Source organism: Echinops telfairi, unplaced genomic scaffold (assembly GCF_000313985.2).
Source record: "Echinops telfairi isolate 266 unplaced genomic scaffold, ASM31398v2 ScPeMD7_7414;HRSCAF=8452, whole genome shotgun sequence".
NCBI lineage: Eukaryota > Metazoa > Chordata > Mammalia > Afrosoricida > Tenrecidae > Echinops > Echinops telfairi.
The window spans coordinates 939,966-954,951 of NW_022111314.1; the positions used below are offsets into that span (position 1 = coordinate 939,966).

The window sequence follows — 14,986 nt, forward strand, 5'->3', positions numbered from 1 at the left end:
GTCCCACCTAAAGGCCAAACCAAACCTATGGCTACCGAGTTGGCCACACCCAGGGACCACCAGGCCTGTCTTGTGAGGCCCCTCCGTGCGAACCTGAACAGCCACCCTGTCAGTTAGCAGATGAGCACACTAGCCCTGGACACCACCCAGGGGCACCAGGCCCGCCCCAACCAAGCCTAAAGCCAGGCTCTGGCACAAGCTGGCGAGGGGACCCGATTCACATGCTGCATTATACCAAGTTAGGGGCCTGGGAGGCACCAGGATGACACAGCCCAGCAGGAGAGTCTGGGGGCACAGTGGGTTGGTTACATACTGCTGGTCAGAGGTCAGCGGTTCAAAACCAGCAGGTGCTCTTCAGGAGAAAGATGAGGCTGTCTACTCTCATGAGGACTTGCAGTCTCAGAAACCCACAGGGGCAGTTCCACTTGGTCCTACATGGTCACCGGGAGTCAGAATTGACTGCTGGCAGGGGTCTGCAAGTTCAACACGGTGGTCAGCCACAAAGCTGTCTGTTGGAACAGCAGCGTCCCTCTCAGGAGGGAAGTACGAGAGGCCAGAGCCTCACCACCCTGTCACCAACAGCAAGCAGTGATGAGGTTTGCAAACCTACTCCTGAACTATGGACAGAGGTCTCTGTAGACAGAGATGCAGGACTCTCACTAAGACAGTAGCACACCCAGGCCCTGTCCGATCTCGCCTGCAGGAAGTGACCCCAGAGATGTGGGTGCCACAGCAAGTGTGACAAAGAAAGCAGATGGTGCCTGGCTGTCAGAAAGAATCATGTCTGGGGTTTTAAAACTGGCAGCCATCCAATAGAGGTGTCAGCTAAGTCCACAGAGAAAGAAGCACACCAGACTGTGTGATCCAACGATGGAAGATAATAAAACCCAAGACTAGAGGAGGAAGTTACACTAGAGCTTAAATTCTGAGTGACGATTTGCAGAAGGCCATGGGTGACAGTGAAAACCCAAAATCTGTTAGCAGGGTTCCCATAAGCACTAAGCCTCTGGTGAATCCCCTCTGGCCAGCAGGCAGAATGCAACGGAAGGTGGACTGATGCTGAAGTAGTTAGAGCAGCGGCTCTCAGCCTTCCTCGCGCCGCCACCCTTTCATGCAGTTCCTCATGCTGTGGTGACCCAACCATAGCATTATTTTTGTTGCTACTTTATAACTGCAATTTTTCTACTGTTACGAATGCCTGATATGCAGGATGTATTAGGCGACCCCTGTGAAAGAGGTCGCGACCCACAGGTTGAGAACTGTGGGAAACAGAAAGATTTCTCCCAAGCCGTCTCCCCCAAATGTGTTAGACTTAGGACAGTGCTTGCACCTAGTGGTAAATGATGTAGTTACCTCCTTGAAGGCAGTCAGTTTCCAGGTAGGCCCGCCCGCTCCCTGCTCTTAAGGACAATGGGCTACTTCTCCCTAAAGGCTTGCGACCATTAGCTTGGTTCCTGTAGGTGGGGTTCACACCCTACTGATAATGGTTGCTATGAAGATCCAGAGAACAGGTCAAACCTGCTCAGTGACATCCAAAGTTAGGCTGCCGTCCTGACTCTAGGATCCGCCCTTCTTGTCACATGTGTGCCCCAATCCCTCCTCTTCCTATTGCATGTATATCCCTAGATTGTCCCCCTCTCATTGCTGTATAACCTATAGTGCAACCTCTTCCTGCGACATATGTCTACCTGTAATTAGTGGGCTTGCACTCCCCCCAAAGGTAAAGTGACCAGACATTCCTCTTTTAGCGGGACAGTCCCGATTCTGAACAATTTTTCCCGCGTCCCGCGGCATTTTTAAAAAGTCCCGATTTTTGGAAAGAATGCACGACAAGCTAGGGTATACGGTTTTTGGCTGCCATGTGGCTCTTTTGCCAGGATATGAGTTTTATCAATGGTGTCCCGCTTTACCAATGTTAAAATCTGGTCACCTTACAAAGGTCTATAGGCCTGGGTAGCAATAAAGAGCTCTCTCTCAGGCTCCTCCCTTGGTCTCTCATCCGTCCCCTTTCTCCTGTCCCGTCCTCTCTGCCCTGTTCCCTTTCCCCTTGTCCTCCTTCCCCTCCCTCTCTCTCCACGTGGACCACCAAGGGAGGCTGAGGTTCGCATGCTACTATGAAATGTGTCTGACTCCATTATTTCAATCTCTCTCCTGTCTCTCATGCTCTCTATGACCTTACTATAATCTTTACTTTTTATCACTGTACAATTGCGCCTACCGGGCCCATGATGATGTGTTGGGGCTAGATTACTCTGACAGAGAACCACTGAGCTAGAGTAACATTTAACATTTTGTAAGCTGGTTTGTTTTTTGAGTCATTTAAAACATGTTCTAGTTTTTATTTTCAGCTTTCTTTTGATTGAGGTTCTTTAAAATCAGGTTTATATTGTTATTGTTAGTGCAAGTTAAAAATGTTTTTGGTATATTTTTCCTTATATAAAACCCAGGATAGATAACTCTCTCAGGACAGTAACTGGATTAATACTTTCTTTGGAGCCCTGGTGGCATAGCGGTTATGCATTGGGCTGCGATCTGCAAGGTGGGCAGTTCAAAACCACCAGCTGAGGCGGTCCCACCTGGTCTCACAGGTCAGTCTGAGCCAGCACCGACTGGACGGCAGTGAGGCTGTTTTGGTGTGGTGGGGTTATTTATGGCAGGTGGGGTTGACAGGAAACGGAAGCTCCTAGTACTGAGTACAAGGAAGAAGAAAATGTTCTAAAGTAGACTGTGGGGGTGACCGCACAACTCTTGCTAATGTATCAGCTGTTGAATTGTAGGACCTGTGAGCTACATGCCAATAAAGCCGCTCACGTGAAGAGGGAAAAGACAGCAGCACATCTGATTCAGAAACGTGGAACACGAGGGCTTATCCCAAGAACGCAGCGCTCCTCCACATTTGAAGATCCATCTGTGAGCTCACCGCATCGGCGCAGGAAGAGCCGTCGCAGGACCCTGGTAACAGATGCAGGTAAAGCATCGACAAAAGCCAACATCTGTTTATAATAAAAAAAAACACTTGCAGACAACTGGAAGCAAAAAGGAGCCTTCGCAGCCTGATACAGAGCATCTGCTGAAAGCCTACGGTGAGCGTCAGCCTGAGCCGTGAAAGATTAAAGCCTTCCTGCTAAGAGCTTGGAAGAAGTACCGCCAGCATGCTTCTTCGAAGCAAGGCTGGGCAGACTTCACCTGCCGTGCGGTGGACGTTTTCCTCAGGAGAGGCCACGTCTGCCAAAGGAGCAGCGTGCTTGGTGAAGGGCAGGCTGGTGGTGATGGGGGACGGGGGAGACCCGCAGGAGACGCCTCGGCCAGTCGCTGCCACAAGGGCCGGCGCAACAACGGCTGTGAGGATGGCGGGTGCGGACAGTGCTTCCGTCCCCTCTCGCGGCTTCTCCCCAGGGTTGTCCTGGATGCCATGGCCGCATCGTCTCAGAAAGGGAAATGAGAAGGGCCCAGTGGGAGAGGTCTCTGTGCATAGACAACTGCTTGTCTTGTAGAAAGTCACAAGGAAGCGACAGAAGAATGAAGAAGCCTTTGTCCCAGTTACAACACACTGGTCAGAAAGAAACCGCCCCCCCCCAAAACCCAGCCACGTTTCTATACACTAGCCACGAAGAATTGGGGTGGTGTGTGAGAGGGGGAGAGGTACTATTTATAATCGCACCCAAGCCAGGAAACAACTAGACATGAAGCTGATAAACGAGGTGCAGGAAACATGTGCTGGAACGTTCTCCTGGGGAGAGGAAGCCAAACGTAAACCAATGGAGAGGCGCCGGGTCAGGGGCTGGAAGACTCCTTCGCCGTGAGAGGCCCAGTCTCCCTACTTCAATCTTCCGAGCAGCACAAGTCCAATCAAACCCCAGCAGGCCGTGCTATTTATTTATTTTTGGTAGATAGAGAGAATCCAATTCTCAAAGCAGAGAAACCTGAGGGGTCAAAGCAATTTTGAGCAAGAATAAAGCTTGCAGGCACACACAGCGTGGAAGTGCCGTCTGGGGGAAGGAGCTTCTGGCCGAATGCAGGGGCGATCGACCGGTGGAGAAAGGGCGGTCTTTCCGACACATGGCTCTGAACAGCTGGGCCTCTGTGGACCGAGAGGCACCTCTGCCTCACCCTTACCCCAAGGTGTCATCAACCTGAAGGCGAGACTTTAACATTTCCAGAGGAGAAGCTTGGTGAGCTGGGTGAGCCAGGGAGTCCGTGGAACGATCACGGAAAACAAGATTCACGAAACAGAAGGATCAATTGGACAACACAGAAATGGAAACTGTGAAAGTCCCTGCCAGGACAACGAAAAGACAGAGGCGATTTTGGAATCACACATCCATCAAAATCCAGACTGTAAAGAACTCTCCCAGCTCAACAACAAAGAAACAACTCAGCCTACAGATCGGGACAGTCAAGAGATCGGGAGCAGAGCGAGCCGCCAGAGCGCACGTCCAAGTGCCCAGGAGGCACGTGCAAAGACGCCCAGCGCTGCCAGTGGTTCGAAACACTCACATCAGACACAAGACAGTGCCACGGCAATCCCACTGCTGCCAGGGGTGGCCCAGTGGCTCTGGCGCATGTCACCCCTCGTATGACGGTGTGAAACCCTGCCCGCCCTGGTGCCCTCCCCCGTCAGTGCCATGTCTGAGCCTGCCATGTAAGTCATCTCACAGCGGGTCTTTGTGGATGTTGACTCTCGACTCTACCCACACGATGTCCTCCTTTAGGAGCTGGTCTCCCGGATGCCAGGCCCAGAGTGTGTGAGCACCCTGACCGTACTTCTCCCATTCTCCCAGCAGTCTGTGGCACACTGCAACTCAAAGGCAGTTTGTATTTGTGTCCTATTTATTGCCCCGTTTCCCATGCGTATTGCTCTTGGTGCTAGGTGCCGGTGGTGCTGGGTGCTGGTGTTGTTAGGTGCCGGTGGTGCTGGGTGCCGGTGGTGTTAGGTGCCGGTGGTGTTAGGCGCCGGTGGTGTTAGGTGCCGGTGGAGCTGGGTGTCGGTGGTGCTGGGTGCCGGTGGTGTTGGGTGCCAGTGGTGCTGGGTGCCGGTGGTGCTAGGTGCTGGTGGTGCTAGGTGCCGGTGGTGTTAGGTACCGGTGGTGGTGCTAGGTGCTGGTGGTGTTAGGTGCCGGTGGTGGTTCTAGGTGCTGGTGGTGTTAGGTGCCGGTGGTGCTGGGTGCCGGTGGTGCTGGGTGCTGGTGGTGCTGGGTGCCGGTGGTGCTAGGTGCCGGTGGTGGTGCTGGGTGTCAAGAATGACCACGGGCCCGGCACCGCCCTCACAATGGCTGTATTTGAATCCACTGTTGCAGCCACTGTGCCCTCCCTCCCATCTTGTCGGGGGTCGTCCTCTCTTCGCTGCCCCCCCACTTTACCAAGCCTGATGTCCTTCCCCAGGGACTGTCTCTCCTGACAGCACGTCCACAGTTCGTGAGCTGAAATCTCACCACCCCTGCCTCTAAGGGGTCCTGGCTGTACTTCTGAGACAGATGTGTCCTTTGTTTGGAAGTCCGCGTCGTTTCAATATCCTTCACCAGCACCTAATTCAAATGCACTGACTCTGCTTCAGTCTTCCGGACTCCGTGTCTGCTTTTCACTGCAGAGGAGGCCACTGCAAACACCATGGCTTGGGTCCTCAGAGGAACAGCCGTGTATTATTCAGACTTACCCAAGGTAATGTGCCATTTTATCTTTTGATTTGGGGGTCCAAGAAAGACAAGATCACGGACAATTTTGATCTCTTCTCCATTTACCATGAGGATACCTACTGGTCCAGTTGTGAGGCCTGGGGTCTTCTTTGCATTGAGTTGCCATCCACACTGAAGGCTGCGCTCAGTGAGCTCTGGCCTCAGCAGGTGCTTCAAGTGCTCCTCACGTCCTGCCATCCGCATGTCGCAGGTTGCTCATGAGCCCTTCATCCAAGCCTGCTGCCACCGTCTGCTTCACACAGACCAGCTTCTCTGGTGGTTTGCTCAGCATTCAGATCGAATAAGTGTGGTGAGAGGATATAGCCCCGACATACACCTTTCCTAATTTTAAGGCACAAAGTGTTCACTTGTCCGTTCCCACAACCGCTTCTTCATCCATGTACAGGTTCCACATGAGCACAACGCAGTGTCTGGAATCCCCATGTGTCTCACGGTGACCCACAGCTTGTTAGGATTCACAGGGTCAGATGCCTCTGCAGAGTCAGCAAAACACCAGTAAACATCTCGGTGTTCTCTGCTTGCAGCCACGATCCATCGGACATCAGCAAAGATACCCCTTGTTCCACGTCCTCTTCTGAGTCCCACCTGAACCTCCGGCAGCTCCCTGTCAAGGCACTGCACAACCATTGTTGAGTGATTATCAGCAAACTTTTACTTGCCTGTGACATCAATGATACTGCTGTAGCATTTGCATCCTTTGGGTCACCTTCTTGGGAATGGATACAGATGTGGCTCTCTTCCAGCACAACTGGCCCAGTAGCTGTTTCCCAAATTTCCTGGCAGGAACGAGTGAGTGTTCCCAGCGCCCAGGGTTTCCTGAGCCGATGGAAACATTTCAGTGGTGTCCCGCCAATGCCCGGGCCTTGCTTTTGGCTGACGCCCTGAGTGCAGCTCGAACTTCGTCCTCCAGGGTCATTTTCGTTGCCCCATGCCACCTCCCGACATGGCAGCATGCATAGCAAACCAAGCAAAACAGCTTGTTGCCATCACCGAGTGGATTCGGACCCACAGCGACCCTACAGGACAGCGCAGAACTGTCCTGTGGGTTTCTGAGGTTGTTAACGCTTCACACGGCTGGAAAGCCTCATCTTTGCGGTTAATGGTTTGAACTGCTGACCTTGCGTTTAGAAGCCCAATGCCTCACCACTGCATGTCCTTGGGCTGAGCTGAGCATGCGTACGGGTCACTGCCAACAGCACAGCCTGGGTCAGGAGTGCCTTAGCTCTCAAGGTGACTTCTCGGCTTTTTAACCCTTCAAAGAGGTCTTTGTGGCAGATCGGCCCGTTGCAGTAGTGCACTGTTTCTTTTTTCTTTCTTTTTAAATAAATCACTTTATTGGGGGCACTTACAGCTCTCATAACAATCTACACCTCAATTGTATGAAGCACACGTGTTACATATGTTGCTATCATAATTTCCAAAACATTTTCTTCCGACTTGAGCCCTTGGTATCAGCTCCTCTTTCCCCCTCCCTTGTGAACCTTGAGAACTTGTGAGTTATTTTTATCCCCATATCTCTTTCTTGGCGGCGGCTTCCCTGGCGTGGACCAGGGAGCCGAGGGAGCGGAAGCCCTGGCAGCTTCCAGCGTTGCTCGCTTCTCAGGATGCCGCTGACCGTCCAGCTGGGCGAGTTCGCGTTTTTCACGGGGCTGTTGTGATCCAGCATCTGACGTTTAGGTCTCGCCCGGCAGAAAGGCAACGCCGTTCACACACAACGCCGCGCGTGATTTCCATAGCAGCTTGATTCACCGTCACCCCAATTGGAAAGAGCCCAACTGCGGAGAACACCTGGTGCTGCGCCCACAATAGCCGCCTGCTCCGCAGAACAAGGGCCGGCTCCGGCGCCGAGTGAGAGAAACCAGAAACAAAGGCTGCGTTCCATATGGCTCCACCGAGCTGGCTTTCCCCAGATGAGACCAGGCTGGGCTGTGAGCAGCTGGGGCCAGCCACGGAGGGACAGCACCAGGGGATCTTCAGGGTGACGGGCACGCGCCCCCTTCTCGACGGCGGGGGTGGGGGGGTTTATGGGGTCCTACGCCTTTGCCGAAGACTCAGATGTAAACCGTCCAGGGGGTTTACTGTATGTGAATTGAAAATAGTCTCTCAGACACCCAAACTGACGAGTCCATTCTGACTAGAGCAGCCCCGCGGGACCAGTGGAACGGCCCCCGTGGGTTCCCGAGACGGGACGCCTTCAGGGGAGCAGCCGCAGCTGCTGGTTCACACTGCTGAACTTACAGCCAAGGTCACGCACGTGTCCAGGTGTAGGGGTGAATCTCCCCCAGCCCCTTACCCTGGCATCTAGGGGGCAGCATCTCCAGGAGATGGACAGACCTTGGACAGTGTGTGAGGGGGTTGGAGTGGGGGGGCTCTGTGGAGAGATGGATACCAGCACACCTCCAGGGCAGAGGTGTCCCTGCTCTGGCCGGCGCCTGAGGGCCCCTGCTCAGGGAGCAGGTTGGAGCAGGGTGGGGGCCTTCTGTGGGATAAGAGGATGGCAAGGCGGCTAGACCTTCCCCACAAACCACCTTCGAGGGACGCACAAAAGGCGGGCAGACTGGTGGTCAGTACATCCTGTCCAGAAGGGACCAGACTGCAGGGACTTGCACGGCCTGGCCGGGGCCCAGCCACCGCCGTCCGCTCATTGCACCGCAGAACATGGACTGAATGATAACAAGTGGATTATGGGTAGGACCATGCCCAAGGGGCTGCGGCCGCACAGCCAAGCTTGCAGCCCATCATTAGAGGCTCCTGCCTGTGCGGTTCCGCAGGGCAGAGGGAAGGGCGTCACAAGAAGGCAGTTTGTTAAGGGCGCCTCCCGCGAGCCCAAGGAGCTGCTCGCTCTCCCCGCTAGGCATCAGCAGGGCAGCCTGCTTCCTGTGCGGCGAGGCTCCGGCACAGGGCTCAGCCCAGCGTGGCTTCTGCAGAGGGACCGTGTCGGGACCGTGGACGTGTTGGGGCTCACAGCCGATTCCGCAGGACAGGGTGCACGGTGGAGGGGGTTTCTGAGGCGCGGTGGGCATGTGCGAGAGTGTGTGGTGAAGTGAAACGAATTGCTTTGGCGTTTCTATCCACGCCTCTGCTGTCAGGTGCCACTGCGTCCCTTCTGACCCATCGTGACCCGGTGCCCACACAAGGAAGCACCACCTGGTCCTGCGCTGTCCTCCCAATTGTTCTCGTGTCTGAGCCCTTGCGGCAGCCACGGTGAGTCCATCTCCTGGAGGGCCTTCCTCCTGGAGCTGGCCCCTGCTTGACCAGGCCTGATGTCCTCCCCCGGGACATGTCCTCCTGATGTCCAAAGTCTGCGAGAGGAAGCCTGGCCCTCCTTGGCCCCTGGAGAGCACTCTGGCTGCCCTTCTTCCAACACAGATGGCTCTGTCCGTTTGGCTGCCCGTGGCACCTTCCGTGTTCTCCAGCACCGTAACCCGAGGGCATGGACTATCCCTTGACTTTCCTTATTCAGCCTCCAACTTTCACGGCACAGGAGGCAATCGAGAGCACCCTGGCTCAGCTCAGACCACCTGAGTCCTCAAAGCAACATCTATGCCTTGTGAGACACGGAAGAGGCTTGTGCAGCAGGTTGACCCAAGGCTCAGCTCTGTCCCTGTGACTGGACCCTCACAACTACCCTATCGGTCAGAGTAGACGTGCCCTGTGCGTCCCCAAGACTGTCATTCTTCATGGGAGACTGAAACGGAGGGGAGCCCCAACACCTCCACAGAGGCAGGCTGTGTGCCCAGATTCCTCCTTGACCACTGGCTGGCTCTGTCCACCTGGCAGCAGGCATCGCACTGGGGAGGCACTCCTGGCCCCCCTCCCTCACCACACCATGAGCTAGTATTGACAGGCCCCCTCCCCACCACCTCCCCTTGTACAGGCAGCAAAGTCCCAGGCTGACGGGGAGCAGGCAGCAGGGGGCTGCTCCACTGATGGCTCTGGTGGGCAGCCTGCCCGCCTTGTCCTCGGCCTCGGGGTCTTCACTCAAAGCCGAGCCTCCTGGGCAGTCCTTTCCTCAGGTCACCCCATGCCCCTGGTGACCCCTTCAGTGCAGCTGCGGGTAGGGTGCCAGAAGTTGCTGGGGAGAGGGCAACCTGGGGCCCAGTCACCGCCTCCCCTGCTGGCACCATCAGACAACCTGTGTCCCTGCCCGGTGCCCAGCTGGTACCCTGTGGGCCTCTGCCAGGTGTCCAGCTGGTGAGAGGGCAGCTGTTGGCCTGGCAGAACCAGTCATCATGGGTGCTTGAGGGCCTTTGGGCCACTGGGCCCTCTGTGGGTGCCCGGATGTGGGGGGCAGAGGTGGGCTGAGACACACACTGCTGCCGAGAGAGGACCGCTGACTCCACTTGCTCTTGTTAAAGACCCCGAAGAGGTGCTGCCTGTTTCCCCAGCCTGAGACCAGCTGTTTCCAAACTCCACTGTGACCACACTGAGCATGTCTGTCCCTCGTGGGCAGCCCAGCTCGGACTGGGCTCTCACTCCACTGGGGGCTCTGGGTCTCCACTGAAGACGTCATGCCACACGGGTCCTGCATCTGTCTGGGGCCCGACAAGAGTGAGCGTCCAACCAGGCCCCAGCTTGCATGAGACTCATTTCTTTCAGGGCTGAAGGGGCAGAGGGACCACATCTTGAGAGTCCGAGCACCGCCGACCTCCTGGTGACCGTGTGCTGTGCTGCTGTGAGCAGGCACAGTGCCCTGGTGTTCTCGGCGGCCCTGCCTTCCCTTGCCTGGGGACTGCTGTGTGACGGGGCAGCCCTTCCCTCTAGAGCAGCGGTTCTCAACCTTCCTCACGCCGCTACCCTTTCACACAGGTCCCCATGTTGTGGTGAGCCCAACCAGAAAACTATTTTCGTTGCTACTTCATCCCTGTGATTTTACTACTGTTGTGAATCGTAATGTAAATGTAAATCGTAATGTAAAGATCTGATATGCAGGATGTATTTTCATTGTTACAAATTGAACATAATTAAACATAATTCAAGCATAGTGATTAATTACAAAACAATATGTAAAATTATATATTGTGAAATAGTTATGTTTTCCGATGGTCTTAGGTGACCCCTGTGAAAGGGTCGTTTGACCCCCGAAGGAATCGCGTGGATGGCAGTGGGGTTTGTCTTTCGGCAGACCATGCCTAAGGACACAAAGGGTGTAACTTGGTTCAGACCCTCTGCTAAGGTCCAGACTTAACCCCACTCTGTCCTGTGCACCAGCGGAGCAGAGGTCACTCTCCGAGACGGGGTCATGCTGCAGGCCGGACAGCTGGCAGGGCTGAATTAAGTGACTCAGTCCATCCCAGGAGCGGAAGACGCTTTCAATGAAAAGCAGAATTCCAGCCAGCATGGCCCTCGGAAGCGATGGTGGCGAGACTCTGTCTCCTGCACGCTGGACGTGTGGTCAGGAGAGACCAGCCTCTGGGGAAGGACATCATGCTTGGTAGGGGGTCAGCAAGGAAGGAAGCCCCTCAGGAGGTGGATGGACACAGTGGTTGCAGCCATGGCCAACAACATCACGCCTGCGTGGGTGACACAGGGCCAGGCAGTGTTTTCTTCTGTCTGACACAGGGTCACTATGCAAGGGGGTGCTCTACGTCCTGGTCAGCTGCTCCTACCGTCATTTTATGATGAGGACACTGGACCATGGCCCAGGACCACGATCAGCCACTGCCTGCTCCTGGGTGCTGACAGCCCGCGTGGCTTGAGTTAGGGACCCTCGTCAGCAGAAGCCTGGGCTGGGGTGAGCGGTACGGGGTGAGCCCCCGCCTCCCTCAGACTGAACCAGCTGCTGACTGCCTTGCCTCCGTGTGACAGTCAGGTGTGCCGCCTGCCCCTACTGCCCACTGACACTCAGCACACACGGTCAGTATACACGCCCCTCCTGGGCCATTGGCCCAGCACACCTTCTACGACACACAGCCTGCCATCTGCCGGGGGACAGAGCTGCTGCCTCCTCTACTTCCCCCAACACTTCCCTCAGGACCATCACAGGCAGCCTGAGCTAGCCGACCGACCACCACGCCGTGGGCCCCAACAGAGACTTGTGTAAAAGGGTGCCTTCAGGGGAGGGTGCTGGACCGACCAAATGCCTCGATTCCATCAAAGGCTCAATGGCTGATGGGTCGGCGCCCACAGACCTGGGCCTTACCCCGCCTTCTGCTCAGGAAACCCAGCCGGGCAGCCTGGGCTCTGATCCCAAGGGATGGAATGCCCCAGGGAGGCTGGGGACCCCGACAAGCATAGCCATCTTGAGAGGCAAGCCAGGCTGAGCCCTCCTTCATCCAGTTCTGTTCTCATGAGGCCAGGCTGGGTCTCAGAGAAAGCTCTGGGTCAGAATGTCCGACCCGGCCACCTACTGTCTTGTCTCCCAGCCCACCCTGGCTGGGGGCCGCAAACCAAACCAAACCCACAACCAGGGAGTCAAATCCGACTCAAAACACCGCTGCAAAGGGTTCCCGAGACTTACTATTTATGGGAGCCCAGAGCCTCACCTTCCTCCCTTGGGGCAACTGGTGGGTTGAACCGTGGGCCTTGCCGCTCAACTTCTCAACTCAGCTCCCTGCATCGGGTCCATTCTGACCCTCAGCGACCCTACAGGGCAGGGCAGAACTGCCCCTGTGGGTTTTCCAGATTGGAAGCCCTTCTCTTTCTCGGCTGCAGCGGGCGACGGCTTCAAACTGCTGACCCTCCGGTAAGCAGTCCCCGAGTGACTACTGCTCCACAGGGAGCTGCTAAGACTCAGAGAACGTCCAGCTACTTCAAGCAGCGGTGAGTGCATGTTGCCCAGAAATCTCACGCCCAAACGACCTCACTCTGGACACACCTGTGTGAGCAGTGCCGGGGATGATGCTCACAGCCCGGGAGGGAGGTTTGGGGGTGGGGCTGGCCTCAGGGGGAGGGGTGAGACCCTTTGGTTTGGAAAGCAGGGCTCTTTTGATTGGCTGGAGTCCTGCAACCCCCCAGGAGACAGCAGAGAGGGGCACCCAGCTCGGTTTAGCCAGACATCTGTTTAAAACCCAGGAGTCGTACCCCATCCCCCTGTCACTACCCACATGGGGACAGTGGTGGCTGAGGGGTAGGTGCCACATGCCCCATAAGGATGCCTTTTCCCAATTCACGGAGCGGGGCATCGAGACCCCCAGCAGACCTGTTCCAGAGGTCGGGGTCCCTGCCACCAGGGGGCCGAGTCTCAGAATAACGGAAGCTGCTCCTCCAGCGTTCCGAGAGGCCCCGGGGGCGCCCAGTGACGCTCAGCCAGTGTTGGGTGTGCAGGGTGAGACAGGGATGGGTGGGCCAGCCTCAGACGATGCTCACTGAGTGGGCGAGTGACCAAGATGCTACTAGGTCCCCCTGGGGTCACGGCTTCGAGCCACAAGGCCCAGGTAGACGGTGGCATTGGGTGTGATCAAGAGGGGCTACAAAGCCAAGGCTTCAGAAAGAAGGGGCAGGGCTGGGCTGCCCATCCCCCAGTAGTGTGACAGCAGAAGGCCACCCCCCTCACCCCAGCAGAGAGGAACAGGGACCCATTAGGAGAGGCTGCTGCCTCTATGATTTCCCCCTCAACTTTGGCTGGGTGGAGTCCTGGGTCAGGTCCACTGGAGACCGGGTGACGGAGGCAGGCATGGCTCTCAGCAGGGTGGACCTCCTGAGAGCCTACTTTCCCTCCACTGCTAGAGAGGGGGAACCTCCACTGGGGGACCCTGCAGCCCCAGCCCCTAAGCACTGCCTCAGGTCCTATGTGGGACCCTGTGGTGCCAGCTCCCGCCCTGGTGCAGCCAAGCCTGCCACGTCAGTCCTTGTCACCCTGGGGCTCACAATCACAGTTGGGGTTCTTCCTGTCCAGGCTGCAGGGACCTGGAGCCTGGCCCTTCCTCCTGCTCAGCCATGTGCAGACCCTGCCCAGCCCCTCCCTCTTCCCACCCTGAGATGGAAGCCCCTGCGCCCATGGCCACCCATACCTCAGAGCCGAAGTGCCAGTGAGTGTCCCTTCTGCCCTGACGTGCCTGGCCTGGGCATCTTGGTGCTGGCAGCTCTCTGCCTGGTGAGCCTGAGGTGTCTGGCCCCCTGCCCTGGGCTGTGGTGGCTCTGTGCTCAGACCCTCAGATGCCCTATGTCCCTCATATCCGGCTTCGGCCTCACCCGCTTCCAGCAGTTTCGTCACCACCACCATCACCATCACCACCAACACCACTACCACCACGGGTGGGGGGGAGGGAAGGGGAGATGTTTGGGCACCTTCTGCATGCCAGGGACCACTCCACCGCCATGCTCTCCCGCCACAGCGGCTGTGTGACGACCTCACCTTACCAGTGGGGAAACTGAGGCCCAGGATGGCATCAGGTCCTACTCCGGCTCCCAGGCCTGCCCAGTCACAGTGGGTGGGGTCATCTGGGAGGCTCGGCTGCAGAGGACAGGGCACTAAGCCACTGAGAAGCTGTGGACAGGGGTGGCCAAGGGGCCCCCTCATGGGAGGAGGTGGCAACAGGGTGGGGGACCCAGTAGCTGTTGGGGGACAGGTAGGGGAGGAGAGAGGTGGGCCTGGGGTCGGTCCACTTGCTGTCTGCCCAGTAGTAAAACTCTTCACCCCCCACTCCTCCCTCAGACCTAAATCGGGTGTTAGGGGGAGGGGCAGGGCGGCACTGAACGCCCACACGCCCAGGCTGCTCACCTGGATGACTGCTTTGATGGTGGTGGGGTCCACCACAGGGGTGCACACCAGGCCGCCAGGGTGCTGGCCGTCTGCGCTACGGTTCTGCTGGCCCATGGCGAACAGCATGGGCACAGCCAGCAGCGCGGAGGCCAACCAGACGGCGCTGATGAGCTTCTTGGTGCGGCTGCGGGACATGAGGGTCTTGGCCTTGAAGGGGTGGCAGATGGCCAGATAGCGCTCCACGCTGAGGCTGGCCACGTTGAGGGCCGTGGCGTAGGTGCAGGCATCACGCAGGAAGTAGTAGCCGCGGCAGACGGCGTCCCCGAAGGCCCAGGGGTGGTGGACCCAGATGAAGTTGTACAGCTCCACCGGCATGGCCAGCAGCAGGGTGAGCAGGTCGGACAGCGCCAGGCTGCCCAGGTGGTAGTGCACCGTGCTCTGCAGGTTCTGCAGCGGCTTCCGGCGCGCCAGCGTGAACGCCGTCACCGCGTTGCCCACCGTGCCCACCACGAAGAGCGCCAGGTACACGGCCGTCACCAGCACTTTGGAGTAAATGTCCGTGTTCACGTCCAGGTCGCTGCTGGGCGCCGCCGGGGCGCGCTCCGTCGTGTTGCCCGAGCTGTTCTCGGCGCCCAGGGCCAGGAGCGCA

General features: G+C 57.1%; 1 protein-coding gene across 1 annotated transcript in view; it reads right to left on the bottom strand.

Moving 5' to 3' along the window:
* Positions 1 to 14,985, bottom strand: part of NTSR1 (neurotensin receptor 1) — a gene marked incomplete at its 5' end in the record, with an annotated part of 33,293 nt that extends 18,308 nt beyond the window's left edge. The window contains one exon of the mRNA XM_030887487.2: positions 14,356 to 14,985. Within this exon, the coding sequence (XP_030743347.2) occupies positions 14,356 to 14,985 (630 nt within the window). The remainder of the gene's footprint in view (positions 1 to 14,355) is intronic.
* Between the last annotated feature and the right edge of the window lies 1 nt (position 14,986).